The sequence below is a fragment of the Schistocerca cancellata genome, chromosome 3 (assembly GCF_023864275.1).
Source record: "Schistocerca cancellata isolate TAMUIC-IGC-003103 chromosome 3, iqSchCanc2.1, whole genome shotgun sequence".
NCBI classification, from domain to species: domain Eukaryota; kingdom Metazoa; phylum Arthropoda; class Insecta; order Orthoptera; family Acrididae; genus Schistocerca; species Schistocerca cancellata.
The window spans coordinates 60260268-60284473 of record NC_064628.1 but is presented as its reverse complement, the minus strand read 5'-3'; the positions used below and the strand labels follow the sequence as shown (position 1 = coordinate 60284473).

The following is a 24206-nucleotide window of genomic DNA, read 5'->3' as shown; positions in this document are numbered from 1 at the left end:
CAACAGGTGGGACTTACTTACAGACTGGGACATCATTACTAATCATTTGTGGCGTGGTGATCATTTTTATTTGACTCCCTTTCTTACACAGTGAATAAATATGGGTAGAATGAAACCAGTTAGCCACCTGAGTGAGTTTGATTCAATTTGCTGCATGCAGAGATTGATGTGCAGGAAGTCAAGGAGTAACTTTTTATTTGTCTATTGACTGTTTTTTTTTTTTTCCTTCTGTTTGGGGGAAGTGCTGTGACAAAAAGAAAAATGTTCTTCCTTAATATTTTTTGAAATATCCTTGTTTATATATAACCTGTTTGAAGTTCATGTATTTATGAAATAAAGCCAAGTCCTGATAAAACATACCATTCATAAATGAAACCATGTTCGTTGGAATTAAGAATTTGTAACGTAAGTTAATGCAGGTGAGTAGGAAAACAATCCTGTAATGTTTGAAGATAGTATCTGTTGTGCGCTGCTTGAGATAGTCATGCTGATTAATTAAGTGGGTAAAATTTTGCAAAGTGGTATAAAATGGAATGAGTATGTGAAGACAGTAATAGGAAAGGGAAATGGCCATCTTCAGTTTATTTCAAAAATTTTAGGAATGTGTGCCTATCTATAAAGGACACTGTGTATAGAACACCAGTGTGACACCAATTCTTGAATACTACTCAAGTGTCAGGGATGCCTGCCAAATCGAATTACAGGAAGATATTTAAACGATTCAAAAGCTGCAGTCAGCATGTGAGTGCTATGGATATGCTTTATGAATTCAAATGGGAATCCCTGGCAGTAAGACTACATTTTGTTCATGAAACACTATTGAGAAAATTTAGAGAACCGGCATTTGCAGGTAACTGCAGAACGATTGTACTGCTGCCAGTTACATTTCATGGTAGGACTGTGAAGACAAAATAAAAAAGATTAAAGCTTGTATGGAAGTTTATAGACAGTCATTTATCCCTCATTCCATTTGCGAGTGGAACAGGAAAGGAAATAAGTATTAGTGGTACAAGGTAACCATTGCCGTGCACCATATGGTGGTTTGTGGAGTATGTAGTTTTAGAGAAAAGTGACAGTGGAAGAGGGAATTGGAAAAGAGCAGCAGATTACTCAGATCCTACATTGAAAGGCATCCGTTTGTTGTGAGGAGAAAGGGGAAAAAGATATAATGAAAGTTGTCAGAGAGAGATCAAAGATAGCAAATTTGTAAGTAATGTTCCAGCTTCAGATCCGAGATAAAATAATGGACAGTGCAAACAAAAGATGGACAAAAGAAGAAGAAAATAGAAAAATGGAGTGAACCATGCAATTAAGGAATAGGAATGGAGATGGAAAATACATTGTAAAAATGAGGCTTACTATTGTCTAGCTTAAATGTGTCTTTCTCAGTGCTACTAATTTCTCCTCCTGACTGCAATACTGGGCAGCGGCTCAATCTCTCTGCAATTTAACATTTTCCTCAATTGAATTTCTACATTGATGCCAGTAACTGACTTTTCATGTCTTGAAATTATTTGACTAGTACTTTTTACAGTATTTTTATAATTAAAATTTAACTTTATTATTATTTATGTTAAAATGTATGGGAAGGGAATGTTTGTGTGTAATATTCTAGTTTTGTTACAAGATAATTATTACATATACAACACCATTCAGCAACTTAGTACTTTGTAAGACCTTCCTATACAGAGCACCTATAATTTAATTTTTTAATTGTTCCTCCAAAGGAGGCTGGAATGGAGAAGAAGCTGTCTGGCTTTCATCAACATCAGGGTTCCATTGCCTTCGCTGTGGAAAGAAGTACATGAGTAAACGGTCCTTATGTCGACACTTGAAATATGAATGCAGCACTGAACCTAAATTTGCATGTGAAATTTGTGGCCTAAAGTATCGTAGAAGATACATGCTTTCAACTCACTTTCGTATGGCACATGTAAGTGATACCACTCTGGCAAAAGAGCCCCTAGAGATGTTCTCAGTATAGAGGAAAAAGTTTCATTTGGAACAGAGAAAAAAATCTTCTGTCACTAATAACACTCAGGCTCATCATGTGATTGATTTTTCTGTCACTTTGGAATTTTCAGTGAATGTTTTTGTGACCTTGAGAGTCACTTTCATTTTGTTTCTTGGTTTGGTTATTGCCATGCAACACAAGTATCAAATCTTCATTATGTGTGAATAATTTTTGCATATGATCCATTCTTAATTTGTTTCAGTTATTTGCCTTGTGAATGTAACAATAGAAGATAAGCATAAGTTAGTGCTTTCAATAAGCGGACAGTTAGAGCATGTGAAAGAAAATTTGGCTACACGCAGTATTGTCCATATATCACTTTTTAATGGATTTACATTTAATTTTTAAGCATTTAAAAAGAAATAATAAAAACAGTCATGTTAATTTTCAGTAATTCAGTAATTGATTGCATCCTGAAACAGCATTGTACAAGATGAAACTGTTAGATTACTATATTAATAATGTATGCTCTGTAGTCATTTAAAGACTGATATTATTTGATTGCATTTTGTCTCAGAGGTCTTGTGTTTGAACATCAGCAAGAAACAAGAAACCTAAGTAAAACACAAACAATAAGAGGGACCATTCGAAAAGTGCATTAATAGTGCATTAATAAATTCATATTAAAAAAAAATGAAGATTCAATAACAAAATTTTAAGTTTTCCATTGGATGTTATAAAGGGAGGAACAGTCTCTGTGAGAAGCATGTTGTTAATTGATGTGTAACATCCTAAGGTATAGCTTTCATGTGTATTTTTTGTATAATGGTTGTATTTAAATGTCAGATTTTGTAATAAAATAATTTGTAAGAACATCTTCCTTGAGTATACAGTAATTTGTGGTATATATTTGTTACCTTATTCAGATGTCTTACATATTTTAAACGTGTTCTTATTCATCACAGTTATTTACAGGTTACTGTGAGATACACAGTACAGCAGAAGCCATATATATCTTTCATAAGTCAGACAAGAGTGAGGTAGCTCAGTCTTTTTTCCAGAAGTTTCCATTTTTTAGCACCTAGGAGCATTTCAGTAACTGACAATGTAGCCCTGAAAGCCACTCAGAAGTCAATTGGAAGAGGAAACAAAAATAAATTAATTTCAAAATCTGCACGAGGTCTGATTCAGATCCTTTGAATTCATTTAAAATACTGCTCCATTCCCAAAATTATACTGCATACATTTGAGATTAACTTTGATAACAATCACAAAATTGGAAAGGTAGAGTGTGGGGGAGAATTATGTGTGAGAGAAATTAAAAAAAGAGAGAATATGATAATGAGATAGGATAAAATGGCAAATATGAGAAAAAAGGAAAGGAAGATTTTGGCTTAACTTCCTATCAACAATAAGGTCACAAGAGATGGAGAGCAAAGAAGGATTGTGATGAAAGTGATCCACGTCATTTTCAAATGATTTATAGTAGCATTTGTTCTGAACCACTGTTCTCCAGAATAAAAATCCAGTGTCTTATCACTGCAGCACCTTGTTCAGTGAAAATAATAAATTGAGAGGGCAGGTAAATGGGAATGGGATGAGGAATAATGATAGTAATATTAATAATAATAATAATAATAATAACAACAATAATAATTGTAAATTATAACAACATTCATTTTGGATTGATTGATTGTTTCATTGGTTCTTGGTAGAGTATTTTATACATTATGAATGGAACATTCACAACACTGGTATAATATTCTACAATATTTATTCTGTGTTGCATGAACCAATTTTCAGCTGTTATGATATCATCAGATACAAAGGCAAGTATGTGGTGCAGTGAAATTATGTTGGATCTGAGAGTTTAAACGATTGCGTTTCCATTTCCAGAGATGAAAAATATTAATATTAGAATTATGACTAAAACAAGAGGGCTTTTTCAACGTAAATGCAATGTAAGATTATTTAATAAGATAAAGTATAAAACTTCGTGTTCTGCCATATGGCAGGTCTTGTCATGGGGGAAGCCTTGTCAGAGAGGTCCATCACAGGAGTGTCTAGGGAAGTAATTCCAATGATGATTTCCCATTGCCTTCCACTGATGATGATGAAATGATAATGAGGACGACACAACACCCAGTCCCTGAGCAGAGAAAATCTCCGACCCAGCCAGGAATCGAATCTGGGCCCCTTGGCGTGACAGACTGCTGCACTGACCACTCAGCTATCGGGACAGACAAGATAAAATATGTATCACATTAGTTTATGGACTACAGACAAATTACAGTAGTGTCCGCTCCTGGCAGCTGAGTGGTCAGCGCGACGAAATGTCATACCTAACAATCCGAGTTCGAAACCAGCTGGGTCAGAGATTTTCTCCACTCAGAGACTGGGCGTTGTGTTATTCTTATCATCATCATTTCATCCCCATCGATATGCAAGTCACCGAAGTGGCATCAACTTGAAAGACTTGCACCAGACGAACAGTCTACCCGACGGGAGGCCCTAGCCCCGAGACATTTTATTACAAAAGTTGTACATAGAAGAAAATCATTAATAATAAACTTTGGTGACATATTTCAAAGATATGGCGGAACAGAATAATCTTGTCTTTAATAGATCCTAAACTACAAACAGTTAAGATATAATAGTGATATAAATCAGGTGAGTGAAGCAGCTATGATTATAGAAAGTAAAAATTTTTAACACAACAAAAGAAATTATAGTAACTGAAATAAAAGAAAATGGTCCATGGGAGTAAGGGGGGTAATTTACAACTTGGCCTGGATGGGTTATGAGTAGTATATGCAGTTAGAAGTGGTGAGTAACGGAACTGTGTGTGGTCATTCAGTACTAAGCTTGGTTGATGTACATGTGTTTATTCATTTTCATTATTTCAAGATGGTGCATCTGTCTTCCTTTATGTCATGTAATACTTCACATTTTGCCTTGTAACTGTGGCCTTCTGTAAGCAGGTGGTCTGCAAAAGAGTCTTCTTTTCTATGTTTCCAAATTCTGTGCTATTCCTTCAAGCAGATACATACTGCCCTTCCAGACCGACCCATATAGAATTTACCACACTTACAAGTAATTTCATATATTACTCTCTTTCCAATGCTGGAGTGCTGTCTTTAGTGTTGGGCAAAAAGTGTCTAACAGTGTTGTGCACATAAAATGAAGGTTTTACATTCCTGGTTTTAAGCTTTGTGACTATGTCCAGAAAGGCCTTTCCTAAGTATGGAGCTGTACACCATTTATTGCATCTCACTGGATTACTTTTACCAATTATGGGATTGTACACCATTTATTGCATTTCACTGGCTGTAGTCACAAAGCTTAACACCAGGAATGTAAAAACATCATTTTACATGCACAGCACTGTTTGACTGTCTTTTTGCCCAAAGGTAATGACAGCACTCCAGTTTTGAAAAGAGTGAAGTATATAAAATTACTTGCATTTGTTGTAAATTCTATTTAGGTCAGTCTGGCAGGGCAATATGTACCTGCCTGAAGGTACATCAGAAAATTTAGGAACTTAGAAAAGAAGACTCTTTTGCAGACAGCCTGTTTAAAGAAGGCCATAGTTACAAGGTGAAACATATCCACAAAGGAATGAAGATGAACTGTCTTAAACTAATGGATATTAATAAACACATGTCCATCAACCCAAGCTTAGTACTGAATGACCAGACAGTTCCCTTCCTTGCCCCTTCTAAGTGCATATACTACTCATAATCCCATCCAGGCCATGTTGTAAATTATCTTTCTTACTCATATGCCCCATTTTTTGATTTAAGTTACGATAATTACTCTTGCTGTGTAAAAAAAAAATTACTTTGTATAATCACAGCTCCTGCACTCACCTGCTTAATATCATTAGTACATATTATATGTTTGTAAAGTAGGACCTATAAAGACAAGATTATTTTGTTCAGCCACCTCTTTGCAATATGTCACCAAAGTCTATTGTTCAATTATTTTCTTCTGTGTACAACTCTTGTAATTTGTCTATATATATTTCATTAGTTAATGTGTCACATATTTTATCTTAGTTAAATAATCTTACATCACATTTACACTGAAATAGTCCCTCGTTTCATTCCTAATTCTAACATTAACATTCTTCATCTCTGGAGATGGAGATACTCTGTAGATGTGCTAGTTTAAACTCCTTGATCCAACAAAATTTCACTGTACCACATACCTGATGATGGCATAACAGTCGAAACGTGGTTTGTGTAACAAATAATAAATATTGCAGAAAATTACACCAATATCATATGTGTTTCATTCATAACATTCATTTTATTGCTGTTAGACCATTACAGAACAAACTTTGTTATCTTAATGCATGCAAAAGTAACAACAATATAGAAAGGATAGATTGCTACTCATTACGTAGAGGTAGTTCTCTGGTGCAGATAGACACACTGAAAAAGACTTCTGAAATATTAAGCATTCATTGAACAAGTGAAAGATGTGGAAGATATTTTCATGTAAAACCAAAACCTGACACAAATATTCAAATGTAAATGCACTGAGGGGCATAAGATAATTCTGAGGCTATAATAGCTACAAAACGTTAATCAGAAAGCAGTTTACAACATATATTTACATGACATAACTGTACTGAGGATGTGCAGAAGTTAGATTTTACCTAACACTCAAAATATTTTATTATTATTCATTCTGCAAAGAGATCTGTTGATGGATTACAAGGCACTGGTAACCAATAAATACAAAATTGTTAAGGCTTTCATGGCCACTTGCTGACAAACTGCCTATTGGCTTCTGTCTCGAGTTCTTTGGCTGAACGCTCGTCCGATGATTTTACTGATGTTTCACTAAGACAAGTGGCAGGCATTGTCAAAGCTTCATCTTCCATTGCTGGTTGTGAATGGGACCAAGCTCGTGGCTGCAGACAATATGTACCTGGCACGCCAACATCCAAGGGTTTTTCCGTGGTCATTTCCGGTGTGCTTCTACTGTTATTACCTGCGACGGTCATTCGCTGCAGTACGGGAAACCAGGATCTGTTCACCTTAAGGCTTTCTTCTTTCTAGTTGAAGCTATTCCTGTGTTTTTGTATTTATAAAGCCCCTCTGAACAAGGGGGTGTGATAGTGCTTCTCTACAGCCAGAACTTCCGTGTCGGCAAATTTTTTTACGTGGTCAGTATCACACAGTGTGTGCTCTGCCACGGCTAATTTCTCCACCTGCTCCAACCTTGTTGGTTACGGTCTTTGTGCCATACATTCCCAGAGTGACTGACAGAACTGGCCATATAATATGGAAACATGGCATAAAGACAATTTTCAAACTGATAAAGAGGATCAAAGAGTGTCTTAGATCAGCAAAGGAGAAAAGGGACCCACTTGCAATGTCGGGAATATACCGCATACCATGCACATGCGGAAAAGTTCATGTCAGAATGACTGGATGAACAATCAACACCAGGATCAAAGAACATAAGTGGCATTGCAGGTTGGAGCAGGTGGAGAAAGTGACCGTGATAGAGCCCACACTGTGTGAGAATGACCACATAGTAAAATTCGCCGACACGGAAGTTCTGGCTGTAGAGAAGCATTATCACACCCGCTTGTTCAGAGAGGCTATAGAAATACAAAAACACAGGAATAGCTTCAAATAGAAAGAAGAAAGTCTTAAGGTAAATGGATCCTGGCTTCCCATACTGCAGCGATCAACCGTTGCAGGTAGCAAGAGGAGAAATGCTCCGGAAATGACCACAGAGAAGCCCTCCGATGTTGGCACGCCAGGTACATATTGTCTGTGGCTGCGAGCTCAATCCCAGTGCACCACCAGCAACGGAGGGTGAAGCTTTGACAATGCCAGCCACTTGTCCTGGCGAAACGTCAGTAAAATCAGCCGAAGAACCCGAGACAGAAGTCAATAGGTAGTTTGTCAACCAATAAATCCTTTGTAGTATTGATTCCAAGTATGGTAAGATATACACTGTAAGACAAGTGCCTCATGAATGAATCATCCGAATGGGACAGAAATCAATAGATGTGGTGTACAATTGTACATGTACAGACAACCAAATAGTTACAGTTTCAAAAAATTGCATGATTTATTCAAAACAAAGAACTTCACAAATTGAGCAAGTCAATAACATGTTGATTACCACTGGCCCTTATGCAAGCATTTATTTGGCTTGACATTGATTAATGGTCCAGGTTGTGAAGCAGCTATTGAAATCTGGATCCTCCCTTCCACCACCAGCTTTTCTGAACTATGTAGGTGTGAGTTGTCCTTAAAACACATTCTCTACTCCCAAAACCATCCTGGCCTCAAGATACAGTAACCTACTATCCCACACCCTCAACCCAACATTTTCTGCCCCTTCTGTCCTATCACTTCCTCCTAACTCATGTCCCCTCAGCCTCATTGTGCACTGCTGTCTGCCAGTGAACCCACCAATCTTCTGCCCTCTGTGCTCCTCTCCTTTCTGTTCCCCTTTTCTTTCCATCCTTCCCTCCCCCACAGCTTCCCAATGCTGCACCAGGCAGCCTTGTCTGCCACCTCTAGTTCATCCATGTTCCACCAGCCATCACTGTTTCCTCTTCCCCCATCTGTATCCTGCTATCCTTCCCTGTTGCCCACTCTACTAGAGACTGTTGCTCCTTTTCAATGCATTTCAGTCTGGTCTGAGCAGCCAGATATAGTGGTCATGTGTGTGAGGTATGCTTGCTTGTGTGAATACGTTTGTGTTTTTCTTTTGTAATGAAGGCCTTGACCAAAAGCTTACAGTGTAACAGTTGTTTCATTGTAACAGTTATTTCAATGTGCCTGTGTGCAACTCAGCGTGTCTTCTTTATGGTGAGTAGCAATCAGTCATTTCCATAATTGTTGATGTATTTAGGATACTGTATGTGAAAAATGCAAATTGTGTTTTATGTAATTTTTCATAACTGTTGCTGGTTTTCACTGGGAAGGTTAATTTATTCAAATAGGAATTATTTTTTAACTGAGTATAAATCCTTTGTATTACTGTTGCATATTTCTGTCAGGAATTCGACTGAGTCGAGGTCATAATTGAGTCTGACTGTGAAGTTATTCGGACATTAGTAACTGGCGTAGGTGAACTCAGGTTAATCATTGTATGTTTTTATCAGCAACCTGATTCCAAGTGTATATATTCATTGCAGGTGGTACAAACAGTCAGTCTTTTGAAGTAATTGTAATCAGATTTTCTGAACTCTTGTCTTTTTAAGCTAATTTGACAACCCACATGCAAATGAAAATATTTTAGACCTTGTAACTACAGATAGGCCTGACTTTATTGATGGTCACTGAGTACAGACAGGAATTAGAGGTCATGATGTCATCATAGTGATGATGGTTATTAGTGTTAATAAACCCATCAAGAGGGCTAGATGCTTTTTTATGCTGGAAAGAGCAGATAACCAGTTGTTAGCATTGTGCTCAAACAATAAATGGACATCATTTATACCCATCTGGAGAAATTACAGGCAAAGTTTAAACAGATTGGAAATCAAGCCCTGAATAAGTGCTGAATAAGCATATTAAGGATGGAAAAGATCTAATACAGTTTCATAACAAAATTTGGAAAATGCCAAGGAAACAGAGATAATAGCACTCTTGGTTCACGAAGTAATGAGCAAATTTCAACAACAAAATTAGTAGAAATTCGTGTGTCTACAAAAATATTGATGCATGAAGCATACGACAAGTTCCTCTGGCATTCCTTGGTGAAAAACCTTGCCAAAAACCTGAGAAAATTCTGGTCCTACATAAAATCGAAAGCTTCTGTCCATGCATTTGTAAACCAGCCTTCCTAATCATCAAGAATCACAAACCCCTCACCTGGTTCGGATTCACGATGACATCTTCATGAATGGACTGGGTAGGGTACCCACACACTTTACTCCAGAACCTTCTCTCTCATTTACTTCAACTGGTCCTCGTCAGTCCAACAAGCCACCTTCCTTGATGTCAACCCCAACCTCAAGGATGGCTACATCAGTACCTCAGTGCACATCAAACCTACCAACCACAAACAATCTCCCCTTCAACAGCTGCCACCCATTCCACACCAAGAAGTCCCTTCCATATACCCTAACCACCTATACATCTGTAGTGGTGAGCAATGCCTCTCCAAATGTGCCAAGCATCTCATGCAGGCCTTCACAGTTTGAAATTACTGTCACAACCTTGTCCAGAAACAGATCTCTCATGCCTTGTTTCATTGGTCATGTACCATCCGTGACGCATTCACAGTGCAGCCACAAAGGAGCGCTCCTATCATGTCTCAGTACCTCTCTGAACTGGAGCAACATTCTGTGCCAGGATTTTGATTACATCTCAGCCTGTTCTGAAATGAGAAATCTCTCCCTACTATCCTCCTCACCGCTCCTACAGTGGTGTTCTGCCTACACAGTGCACCTACACGTCTACCCCCGCATTCTCCCTTCCATTTCTACCTCCCCCCCCCCCCCCCCCCCCCACCCCCAGCATAGCCACCCAATGCTGCATCAACTAGCCCTATCATGACCACATTCCTGCATATGCCCATGGAAAGCACTTAACGGCTTCCTCCACCCCTACCCTTTTATCACTTACCTTTCCCAGCATATACTTTCTCCTTACCTCCACCACCAACCCCAGCAGATGGCTGCTCATGTCAGGTGCAGCTGCAGTTGGACCTAACTGCCAAGAGACACTTGCTGTGCCTATGTGTGAGTTGTTGTTTTTGTGTGTGTGTGTGAGAGAGTGTTCTATTTCTGAAGAAGGACTTTATACTTTACCTGAAAGCTTAAATATTTCTGTGACTCAATGCCTCATCTATCTATTGAGTAGCAATCTACCATACCATATTGTTGTTAGTCCATCTTGGACATTCCATTGTTTGATTTTAATGATGGTAAAATGATGGACACACAAAATTAAAAGACCATTATTTTTAACATCAGTTTGCTGCAGAATTCTTGAGCACAGCCTGAGCTACAAGGGTTGTACCAAAAGTAAGGTTCCCAATGAGCTGCAGCCTCAAGGCAACGTGCTAGGCTAAATCCGACAACAGTGCCGTGCACAGTGGTTCTCCCACTCTCGAGCCCACTCGTCCATGATTTGCTACGTCGCTCAGTGTTGGCTTGGCTGCTGTCACAGATGAAAGTGTTGATAACCGCTCCCACTAACTGCGAGGTTCGAGCAGTACTCACGTTTCTCCATGCAAGGAAGTTACTGCCTGTGGAGATTCATTAGCAACATGGGTGGTTCATGGTGTGGGTTCCTGTAGTCATGTCCTAGTTCATGAACCACGGGCAACATATAAGTGGCCAAGTAAGTGGTCCCGACAGTCGGGATACCAGTTACTTTGGAATAAGGCTGGGCATCTCGGACATATTCTGAGTCGTGGTCACCTTTGTGCTCATACGGCAAAGACTACCAAACCCACCGGTTAGTCCCTCAGCCGTTAGGGGTAAAACCCAATGGGACTCGGGGCAAGTAAGGCTAGCAACCTGCTTCCCTGGTACTTTAAATATGATGCTGGCAACAGTCAGAGCAAAATTCCTCGGACCTTTGGAGGTGACGGAGTCCCACCTCTAACTGACAAACCAGGGACTCCTAAGATACGACTTGGCAAACAAAGGGTAATGAGATGGGGAGCTATTAATATCAATGGGGGCTACTTGGGGAAGAGGGTAGAGCTGGCAGAGGCTGCAAGTAAGATGGGGCTGGACGTTTTAGCTGTAAGTGACATTCGGGTAAGGGGTGAGAAAGAAGAGGAAATGGAAGAATACAAGGTCTACTTGTCAGGAGTCAAAGCAGGAATAGCACAATGGGGTGTAGGGCTTTACATCAGGAAAGAAATGGAACCCAGCGTAGTTGCAATAAGGTATGTAAACGAATGACTGATGTGGATAGATTTGACAGTGTCTAGCAAGAAAATTAGGATTGTCAGTATATTCGCATTGTGAAGGGACAGATCAAGATAAGATGGATAGTTTTTATGAGGCACTCAGTGATGTACTTGTTAGAGTAAAGGACAAAGACAGTGTTCTGCTCATGGGTGATTTTAATGCCAGGATTGGAAATCGAACAGAAGGGTATGAAAAGGTTATGGGTAAATTTGGAGAGGATATGGAGGCCAACAGGAACGGGAAACAACTCTTGGATTTCTGTGCCAGTATGGGCTTAGTAATCACAAACTCCTTTTTTAAACATAAGAACATTCACCGATATACTTGGGAAGGCAGGGGAACCAGATCTGTCATTGACTATATAATAACAGATCAGGAATTCAGGAAGGCTGTGAGGGACACACTTGTATTCAGGGGATTCTTTGATGACACTGATCATTATTTAATCTGCAGTGAAATTGGGATTGTGAGGCCGAAAGTGCAGGAGGTCAGGTCCATATGTAGGAGGATAAGAGTGGAGAAACTTCAGGATAAGGAAATCAGGAACAAGTACATAACAGAGATCTCAGAAAGGTACCAGTTAGTTGAATGTAGTCAATTACAGTCATTGGAAAAGGAATGGACAAGGTACAGGGACACAGTATTATAAGTGGCTAAAGAATGTCTTGGAACAGTAGTGTGTAAAAGTAGGATGAAGCAAACAGCTTGGTGGAATGATACAGTCAAGGCAGCCTGTAAAAGGAAAAAGAAGGCGTATCAAAAATGGCTACATACCAGAACCTACGTAGACAGAGAAAGTTATGTTGAAGAAAGAAACAAAGCCAAACATATAATTGCAGCATCCAAGAAGAAATCATGGGAAGACTTTGGAAACAGGTTGGAGACTATGGGTCAAGCTGCTGGAAAACCATTCTGGAGTGTAATTAGCAGTCTTCGAAAGGGAGGTAAGAAGGAAATGACAAGTATTTTGGACAGGTCAGGAAAACTGCTGGTGAATCCTGTGGATGCCTTGGGCAGATGGAGGGAATATTTTGAAGAGTTGCTCAATGTAGGTGAAAATGTGATCAGTAATGTTTCAGATTTTGAGGTAGAATGGGATAGTAATGATGATGGAAATAGGATGACATTTGAGGAAGTGGAAAAAATGGTCAAAAGATTGCAGTGCAATAAAGCGGCTGGGGTGGATGAAATTAAGTCAGAACTCATCAAATACAGTGGAAAGTCAGGTCTTAAATGGCTACACAGGATAATTGAAATGGCCTGGGAGTCAGGACAGGTTCCATCAGACTGGACAAAAGCAGTAATCACACCAATCTTTAAACATGGAAACAGAAAAGATTGTAACAACTACAGAGGTATCTCTTTAATCAGCGTTGTGGGTAAAATCTTCTCAGGTATTGTTGAAAGGAAAGTGTAAGTATTAGTTGAGGACCAATTGGATGAAAATCAGTGTGGGTTTAGGCCTCTTAGAGGTTGTCAGGACCAGATCTTTAGCTTACAGCAAATAATGGAGAAGTGTTATGAGTGGAACAGAGAATTGTATCTATGCTTTATAGATCTAGAAAAGGCAGATGACCGGGTCCCTAGGACGAAGTTATTGTCTGTTCTACAAGATTATGGAATAGGAGGCAAACTTTTGCAAGCAATTAAAGGTCTTTACATGGATAGTCAGCCAGCAGTTAGAGTTGACGGTAAATTGAGTTCATGGTTCAGAGTAGTTTCAGGGGTAAGACAAGGCTGCAACCTGTCTCCACTGTTGTTCATATTATTTATGGATCATATCTTGAAAACAATAGACTGGCTGGGTGAGATTAAGATATGTGAACACAAAATAAGCAGTCTTGCATATGCGGATGACTTAGTTGTGATGGCAGATTCGATTGAAAGTTTGCAAAGTAATATTTCAGAGCTAGATCAGAAATGTAAGGAGTATGGTATGAAGATTAGCATCTCCAAAACGGAAGTAATGTCAGTGGGAAGAAATATAAACGGATTGAGTGCCAAATAGGAGGAACAAAGGTAGAACAGGTGGACGGTTTCAAGTACTTAGGATGCATATTCTCACAGGATGGCAACATAGTGAAAGAACTGGAAGCAAGGTGTAGCAAAGCTAATGCAGTGAGCGCTCAGCTACAATCTACTCTCTTCTGCAAGAAGGCAGTCAGTACCAAGACTAAGTTATCTATGCACCGTTCAATCTTTCGACCAACTTTGTTGTATGGGAGCGAAAGTTGGGTGGATTCAGGTTATCTTATCAACAAGGTTGAGGTTACGGATATGAAAGTAGCTAGGATGATTGCAGGTACTAGTAGATGGGAACAATGGCAGGAGGGTGTCCACAATGAGGAAATCAAAGAAAAACTGGGAATGAACACAATAGATGTAGCAGTCATGGCGAACAGGCTTAGATGGTGGGGTCATGTTACACGCATGGGAGAAGCAAGGTTACCCAAGAGACTCATGGATTCAGCAGTAGAGGGTAGGAGGAGTCGGGGCAGAGCGAGGAGAAGGTACCTGGATTCGGTTAAGAATGATTTTGAAGTAATAGGTTTAACATCAGAAGAGGCACCAATGTTAGCACTGAATAGGGGTTCATGGAGGAACTGTATAAGGGGGGCTATGCTCCAGACTGAACGCTGAAAGGCATAATCAGTCTTAAATGGTGATTATGATGATGATGATGATTAGGTTTATGGTGAAGAGTGCATGTCCATTCAGCACGACTACAAATGGTGCAGGGCTTTTGCTGAAGGTTGCATGTAAGTTCACGATGAAGAACAGATTGGAAGACCGCCAGTTTCGGGTGCGATTGTCCAGGAGATGAACAGTGACCTGCTCAAAGATCGGAGGGTCACTGTCCGTGAACTTGTTGATCTCATTCTTGAAGCTTCCAACAGCGCTATTGAAAGAACTTTAACAGGAACATTGGATTATCACAAGGTATGTGCTCACTGGGTTCCCCGGATGCTGACTGACAGACACAAGCAACGCCTTGACTGTGCTCACAAGTTTCTTCAACAATGTGAGGGGGAAGGCAACAAGGAGAAGTTGTTGGAATCTGTCGTCACGGGAGATGAAATGTGGGTATTTCATTACACCCCCCAAAACAAAACAACAATCTCGTCAGTGACGTCATTCCGGTTCACAGTCACCAAAGAAATTCAAACAAAACGCAGTCGGCAGGAAAGGTTATGGTGACTGTGTTTGGGGTCTGAAGGGGGTATTCCTCATCAATTTCGTGCAATCTGGGATGACAATAAACTCAGACAGATATCGTGAAACACTGACCAAATTCCAGCAAGCAATCCAGAATCACCGAAGAGAACAACTGATGGAGGGAGTAGTGCTTCTTCATGACAACGCTCAACCCAACGTCGCTCGCCAAACACAGGAGCTTTTGAAGAAACCTGGGTGGACTGTTATGCCCCATCCCCCACACAGCCCAGACCTAACCCCCAGTGATTATCACCTCTTCCTCAAGCTAAAGGAACACTTAGGTGGCAAACGTTTCAAGAGCAACAATGAAGTCCGATCAGAGGTCACACACTTTCTCAACAGGTTGGCGGGAGACTTCTTCGACTTAGAAATACAATAGCTGGAGCACCAGCTTCAAAAGTGTGTCAAAAGAAATGGAGACCATGTTCAAAAATAGACAACAGTGTAAGATTTTCAATGACATACAAATTAATAACAATAAACACTGTCTTATATTTGTAAAAAATATGAGAACTTTAATTTTGATACAATCCTTGTAGAAAATAATAAATGTTCTTGAGAAGAAAAAGCTTCCATCCACAAATCAGCATGGATTTAGAAAGCATTGCTTATGCAAAACTCAGCTTGCCATTTTCTCACACTATATCCTGTGAACAAAGGATGAACAACAACAGGCAGGTTAAATATTCCTAGATTTCTCAAATGCATGTGACAGTGCCCCACTGCAGACCTTTAATGAAGGTCTGAGTTTACAGTATAGGGCTCCAGATATGGATACGAGATTTGTCAAATAATAGAACCCAGCACATTGTCCAGGATAGCAGTTGTTTATTGAAGACATGAGTATCATAAGGAGAACCCGGGGAAGTGTAGTGGGTCCATCCTTGGTCTCTGTATACATAAGTGACCTGACAGATAGGGTGAGCAGCAACCTGTGACTGTTTGCTTGTAATGCTGTAGTGTACACAGGAAGGTGTCATCATTCAGGAAAAAGGATGACTTACATCTACATCGATACTCTGCAAACCACATTCAAGTGCCTGCCAGAGAGTTCATTGAACCACCTTCACAATTCTCTATTATTCCAGTCTCGTATAGTGCGTGGAAAGAACGAACACCTATATCTTTCCGTATGAGCTCTGATTTCCCTTATTTCATCATGGTAATCATTTCTCCATATGTAGGTTGGCGTCAACAAAATATTTTCGCATTTGGAGGAGGAAGTTGGTTACTGGAATTTCATGAGAAGATTTCTCCGCAGCGAAAAATGCCTTTTTATTAATGGTGTCCTGTATCATTTCAGTGACACTCTCTCCCCTATATCATGATAATACAAAATGTGCTGCCCTTCTTTGAACTTTCTCAGTGTAATCCATCAGTCTTGTCTGGTAAGGATCCCACACCATGCAGCAGTATTTTAAAAGAGGATGGAAGAGAGTACTGTAGGCAGTCTCTTTAGTAGATCTGTTACATTTTCTGAGTGTCCCACCAATAAAATGCAGTCTTTGGTTAGCCTTCTCCACAACATTTTCTGTGTGTTCCTTCCAATTTAAGTTGTTCATAATTGTAAATCCTAGTTATTTAGTTGAATTTACAGCCTTTAGATTTGACTGATTTACTGTGTAACCGAAGTTTAATGGATAGCACTCATGTGAATGACTTCACACTTTTCATTATTTAGGGCCAATTGACAACTTTGGCACCATACAGATATCTTTTGTAAACCATTTTTCAATTTGTTTTGATCTTCTGATGACTTTACTAGTCGGTAAATGACAGTGTCATCTGCAAACGACCTAAGACAGCTGCTCAGATTGTCTCCCAAATCATTTATATAGATAAGGAACATCAAAGGGTCTATAACACTACCTTGGGGAATGCCAGAAATCACTTCTGTTTTACGCAATGACTTTCTGTCAATTACTATGAACTGTGACCTCTCTGACAGGAAATCATGAATCCAGTCACATAACTGAGATGACATTCCATAAGCACGCAATATCACTATAAGCCGCTTGTGTTGTTCAGTGTCAAAAGCCTTCTGGAAATCAAGAAATATGGAATCAATTTGAGATTCCTAGTCAGTAGCACTCAACACTTCATGTCAGTAAAGAGCTAGTTGTGTTTCACAAGAACGATGTTTTCTAAATCCTTATTGACTGTCTGTCAATAGACCGTTTTCTTCAAAATAATTCATAATATTCAAATACAATATATGTTCCAAAATCTTGCTGTACATCGATGTTAATGATATGGGCCTGTAATTTAGTGGATTACTCCTACTACTTTTCTTGAATATTAGTGTGACCTGTGCAACTTACCAGTTTTTCATTACAGATCTTTCATCGAGTGAACAGTTGCACATGATTGTTAAGTATGGAGCTATTGCATCAGCATACTCTGAAGGAACATAATTGGTATACAGTCAGGATCAGAAGACGTGCTTTTATTAGGTGATTTAAGTTTCTTCAGCCCTCCGAGGATATCTACTTCAATGTTACTCATGTTGGCAGCTGTTCTGATTCGAATTCTGGAATATTTACTTTGTTTTCTTTTGTGAAGCCATTTTGGAAAGCTGTGTTTAGTAACTCTGCTTTGGCAGCACTTTCTTCTATAGTATCTCCATTGCTATCGTGCAGAGAAGGCATTGACTTAGACAGAACTTATATTTGGAGTGAAAAATGGCAACATAATCTAAATGTAGAAAAATGTAAGTTAATTCAGATGAACAAGAAACACAATAAAGTATTAGTGTTGTGCTGTTGCTATTCAACACAATCACATGAATTAAATATGTAGGCATAACATTGCAAAACTATATGTAGTGGAATGAGCACATAAAGTCAGTAGTAGGGAAGGCAAATGGTCATCTTTGGTTTATTGGGAGAATTCTAGTAAAGTGTGGCTCATTAATAAAAGAGACAGCATACAGGACACAAATGCAACCCATTGTTGAGTATATTTTGAGTGTTTGGGATCTATATCAGGTCACATTAAAGGAAGACTTTGAAGCAATTCAGAGGCTTGCTGCTAGATTGTTACCAATAGGTTTAATCATCATGTGAGTGTTTCGGAGATGCTTCATTAACTCAAATGAAGTTGCTGGAGGGAAGGCAACACTATTTTTGCAAAACTCTATTGAGAAAATTTAGAGAACCGAGATTTGTGACTCAATGCAGAGCGATTCTATTGCCGCCAATGTACATTTTGTGTAAGGACCCCGAAGACAAGGTAAGAGAAATTAGGGCTTATACGAAGCATAAAAGATAGTCATTTTTCACTAGCTTCATTTGCAAGTGATCAGTCATATTCATCTTTATTGAATAAATCATCATAATGCATACAAGAGAAGGTACTATTAATTGTACAATATTTTGAATTATTTTTCCTGTTCCACCATCCATAAGTGGGGCATTGTAAAAATGAATTGAGCGATCATTAATCTAGTTATCACTTTATTATCTCTACAATATCAGTAAATAAGAATGAAGAATATTTGTAGATTCTGCCATGAAATATGTGTCTTTGAAATTTGTTTTGGCAAAATATTAGCTATTTTTCACTAACAACAGTTTGAAAGTGATAGATTGCTACTCACCACATAGAAGAGGAATTGAGTGGCAGATATGCACACTGAAAAAGACTGCTAGATATTATTCATGTATTCAACTTAGTCCTTCATCAGACATAGACAAAACAAAACACACACTTATTCTCACATGCATAACTCTCATACCCATGGCCAAAGTTTGGAGTCTGACAGCAATGAGTTGTGCATGTGTGAATGTGTGTCTTCATGTCCTAAGGTTTGGGGATGACAGTAGCCATGTGTATGTATTGTGCATGTATGAATGTGTATGAGTTTTCTTTCTGTCTATTTCTGATGAAAAAGTAAGTTCAATGGCCGAACAATATTTAGCATACTTTTTCAATGTGCCTGTCTGTAAGTCAAGCCTCCTTTATATGGCCAGTAGCTATACATCCCTTTAAAACTGTTGTTATTATATCCCAGATTTTTCATCTTTTTAAATATTTCCAGAATTTTGTTGCATTCTCTTGTCAGTAAAACAAGACTATGAATATGTAAACTGTTCTTCTGTCTTGTCAAATCATAACAATATTTTAATACTCTATCATCATAAGTGAAATCACAACGTTTGATTGTGAAATGTCTTTTGCATATATTAATGAATTTGGTTGTTGTTAATTTAATTTTAATTAATGCATTTATAATAACTATTAAGCTATTTTAGTTCTTGTATCATAGTGATGACAATATGTTATTTTGGTGCAGGAGATATGTCATCATTATGTGGTCTCCGCTTTTATTGCCATCAGTGTGGTCGTACATACAAGCACAAGGATAAGTTGAGACGCCACTTACGTCTGGAGTGTGGAGTGCCGCGACGCTTTACATGCTTTGCATGTTCAAGAAGCTTTAAGCACAAGCATCACCTTACTCACCACCAGCGCCAAAGCAAATGTGCTTCATTAATCAGAAGTTCTTTGCTTAATGATGAAACATAGAAACTGATTTCATGAAGGATATTTGGTTGAATACCTTAATCATTTGACCTCTGAATCACCCACACTCATTTGTTGTTGATGCTGTAGAATTCTTATTGTTAGTTTGTTTATTTCTCTCTCTCTCTCTCTCTCTCTCTCTCTCTCTCTCTGTGTGTGTGTGTGTGTGTGTGTGTGTGTGTGTGTGTGTGTGTGTGTGTTTTTTTTTTATGACAAAAACCTTTACATGAAACAGTCACTACTTCAAAAGAACTTATGTTTTGCATATTCAAATGTTTGGCTATTGCTCATTAGGCAATTTAAATTTTTGTATATGTTTATGTAGATATAAAAATTTGAATATTGGTTTATTAATGTAAGTATGAGTCCATAGTTTGCATTGCACAGTCTGGTATGAGGCATTTGGAAATCAGTGTTATAGATAGGGCATTACTTGTAGAGCAACTGGTTACAAGGAACACTTTGAATACCTTCTTTGATATCTATGGTTCTTGCCTTTTTGTCTCATCGATATAGTTCCAGCAGTTTGAATAGTTTACATGTAAAAAATTTCCTTTGTTAGAGCCATTATTAATCTAATTTTATATCTGTGATCTCTTTGGGATTGTTATGTTGTGAATTGAAGAATATTTATAGATTCTAGCATGAAATACATTCTCTTTTTTCGTTCAATATATTATTCATTTTTCTTTGCATATCTACCAATTCAAATTTTTCAGGATTTCCTTTGCATTCGTGCACCAATCAAACATTCCTGTGACTACTTGGACTGTCTTTCATACAATCAAATTCAATTTAATTGGATGGATTGAAAAAATACTCACCAAATGGTGGCAGGAGAACACACATATAAAAGGTAATATGTATGCAAACTTTCAGAGCCAGTTGCTCTTTCTTCTGGCAGAAGTGTTGAAGGGGAAGGATTAGGGGTGAAGGAAAGGGACTGGCAAGGTGTAGGAAAAGGGGCAGAGTTTGGAAAATTCACCCAGAACCCTGGCCCAGGGAAAGTTTGTTCTCCTGCTGCCGTTTGGTGAGTAGATTTTTTTCTATCCGTTTACATTATATTTTCAAAAATTGATTATTTTCGTTGATGTAGTATCAGATCTGAAATACTTGTCCATCATAATCAGAATTATCATATTTAGTGACATAGTGATTTGCATAATCTCTTTAAGGATTGTATGAATGTGAATTCCCTGCATTTTCCAGCACAAAGGTTTTATCACTTGTGGGAGGTTTTTGGGTAACAGTAATCACTCTGGATTTTCAAAGATCTTTATTTGGGAAATTATTATTTTTGAAATGTCATTGAAATATATTTATTAATATTAAATATTACTGTTACTGATTTAACTACTGAATATCCTAGTGCTGAAAATATGTTATGTTGATGCAGGAGAGACATCATCAGTATGTGGCCTCCGCTTTTATTGCCATCAGTGTGGTCGTACATACCAGCACAAGGATACATTGAGACGCCATTTACGTCTGGAGTGTGGAGTGCCACGACACTTTACATGCTTTGCATGTTCAAGAAACTTTAAGCACAAGCATCACCTTACTGACCATCAACGTAAAAGCAAATGTGCTAAGTTAATCCAAAGTTCTTTGCCAAATGATGAAATTTAGAGACTGATTTGTTGAAAGATGTTTCCTTGGATACATTAATCAAAGTTCTAAGTAATGCTTAAAGTCCTTCTACTGGTGTTTGCTGCATCCTTCAAAGGATTTTAACAGGTCTCACTTGCTGAAGCTTTAAAATCCACACACATGCACAGAAAGAGACTTTAGAGGTAAGTGTGGCATCATGAGAAAGTTTAACAAGTTTCAGTGGCAGCCTAAATTTTTTTGTGTATGAAGTTAGATGTTTATTCACAGACTTCCAAAATGTTGGCATTATGTGTCCTATCCTCATCCATATACATCCCCAAATATTAATTTGCCACTTCCCTACTAATTGGAGCACCATCTAATACAAGGATTTCTGTTTTTTACTTCTTTCCCTATAGCATCATGTAAACAGTCTTGTTTACGGCAGTCCTTAAATTGTTTTATTCTCACTACTTTTGAATCATTGCTACGCCAGTGACCATTGGACACTTCTGTATCATTTCCATTGGTGTTTCTATCACAGTATACCAGATGACAGGGCCACATAAAGATCCATGAGAACATCTTTTTGTTACTGCACTTTTTTGGGCTGTGGTAGAGAGAGCCACGCCAATTAATGCTCCACAGATTGCAAGAATAAATGAACTTTATTTACACTCCAAAACTGAAAACAATAACAAAGCTATTTGGATGTGAATCTGCCCTGCTTGGTTCCAGTCCTCCATTTCTCTCTGATGTTGCACTGGGAAAGTTCTTACAAGGGCACATCAGTGCAGCCATATCATTAGAGGTGGTGGTCCAGGAGAGAGGTCCCAATGAGACAGAAGCTAGTAGTCAGTCAAGAGATAGCATAGCTGCATGGATGATGCAAAGCGATGAGCTTGGCCAGATGGGTCATCAGAGCTATGGTGAGTTGTGCACTGATGGGGTGTAGGAGGGGCTGTCGTCATGGCCATCGTGGTAAGCTCAGATGAGACCCTGAGTGAACACTGAATGAAGCTTGGAGGATACAGTTGTGCTGTGGCAAAAGGGTGCTGTAGGCCCTCAGCCCAGGGAGACTCCTGATGTGAACTGGTGCAGAGCAGCTGGGCAGTGTCCTTTACAGCCAGCAGGTGGAAGAGTACTGTGGTGGCAATCAGTAGGCCTGTGACCTGTGGAGGAAAATTGCTGTGTGCAATGGCAGTGTTGATTGCAACAACTTTCACACTCGTAGTGGTGAAGTCGGCACCATTTGGTACCACGGTTGCCGCAGGAGATGCAGCTGATAACAACACGATATGCCTATTTTACTGTTGTACTGTTTTCTGCGATCTCCTGCCATGGTGTTGCCAGAGGCCACAGAAGTGACAGCCTACAGTGCATGCCTGTGTTGCTTGGAGGTGAATCCGAGGTGGATACAACTCATTTGAATATTGGTAAATGTTTTTTTTTTTTTTATCAATGTAAATATGATAGGATATTTTACTTAATATTGTACAGCACAGTCTGCTAAGAGACAATCAGAAACAAGTGTTATTGACAGTGTAAAAGCAGCTGGTTACAATAAACATTTTGAAATATATGACCTTTTTATCTTGTGTAGATATAATTACTGAAACTTTAATGTTTAAGAAATCAGAGACTATGTGTGGTAACTATTTTTATTTCCCAGACTACGGTTATGCACATCATAATATGAATTTTAATTTTCAAACATAATCTGTGTGTAAATCAAAAAGAACATATTCTGTAAATGGAAATGTACAAAATAGATTTACAAAAGATGTAATAGAAAAATGCTGTCAGTGTGCATAAAATACTTGGATTGCTTACTTTTGTTAAATAAATATTTTATCAATTTGTTACTGTTTCCTGAGTTATGAATAAAACATCACTAATTTCAAGCAATTTTATTCGCCCTGGTTCAGTATTATTATCCTGCATTTTCAAATGACTCACAGTCTCTATCTGGAGAAACTGATTAATTTTTTCTAAGTATTCTGCTCACTTGATGTTTCATTTTACCATGCAGTATTCTAAATATTGTTATAGTCACCTAAATGGGATTTGTCATTATCTGGATTTCAACCTCTGGCCGACTCATTTACATGGCATTTTGTACTCAGTTACTGTTACAACACATGCGTGTGGTTAGATAAATTTGAAGGAGGCTACTCATCTCATACATTCAATTTCACATCATGTTCCACGAATCCAGTCATGATAGGGACATTTCAGACATGTGAAATGAGACAAGCAGCCCACTTCTATGAATTGTCTCTCTTTCCTAGCACTTATATTACAATAATGGATCAACTGTTTTCGCAGTTTGGAAAATTCATTTCATTATATTTTGCTTTGCAGCCAGATGCCCTACCTGCCACACCAGTTGTCAGTTAATCTAAGAGAGAAAAGTCATGCACGATCTGTCTGTGAATTGTGTAAACCTCATTCTGTGTGTTATTGTATTTTAACTGTTTTTATATTGTATTTTCTGAGATGGAAATTGGTGACTAGTCTGCCATTTGCCTAAATCAACATGGAAAACTGCCAGAACCCACACTCGGATCACCTGGTGTACAGACCAGTGCTCATTAACTCACACCATGAATTCAATCTATGTATGACCTGTCATGCCATATAGTAAGCTAGGGCACTGTGTGTTAAGGTATACAACCAGGACTTTTGTGAAGTATTCTAACAGCAAACTACAACTAGTGCTAATATACTCGCACAATAATTGTGGGAATTATTTCTAAACCACAATGGATATATGTTATGAAAAGAATAGTTGCTACTCACCATATAGCAGAGATACTGAGTCGCAGATAGGCACACCAACAAGACTGTCACAAAGCAAGCTTTTGGCCAACAAGGCCTTTGTCAACAATTGACAAAAAACACACACACACACACACACACACACACACACATGTACCTGTCAGATTGTGTGTGTGAGAGTTGTGTTTGCATGAGTGTCTGTGTGTTTCTGTCATCTATTGTTGTCAAAGA

General features: G+C 38.6%; 1 protein-coding gene across 1 annotated transcript; it reads left to right on the top strand.

The window, feature by feature from the left end:
* The first annotated feature begins 18818 nt into the window (after positions 1-18818).
* LOC126176079 (zinc finger protein 30-like) lies at positions 18819-21233 on the top strand. The gene is made up of 4 exons (XM_049923215.1): positions 18819-18910; positions 19334-19581; positions 20780-20839; positions 21001-21233. Exons 1-4 carry the CDS (start codon positions 18819-18821, stop codon positions 21231-21233), a joined length of 633 nt encoding a protein of 210 aa, XP_049779172.1.
* Positions 21234-24206: the final 2973 nt, after the last annotated feature.

Coding starts and splice junctions, on each gene's coding strand:
- LOC126176079 (XM_049923215.1), top strand. CDS start 18,819: ATGGCCAAAGTTTGGAGTCTGACAGCAATGAGTTGTGCATGTGTGAAT. Junction 19,582..20,779: donor ATGTGCTTCATTAATCAGAA/GTTCTTTGCTTA, acceptor AATCTCTTTAAG/GATTGTATGAATGTGAATTC. Junction 20,840..21,000: donor GGTTTTATCACTTGTGGGAG/GTTTTTGGGTAA, acceptor ATGTTGATGCAG/GAGAGACATCATCAGTATGT.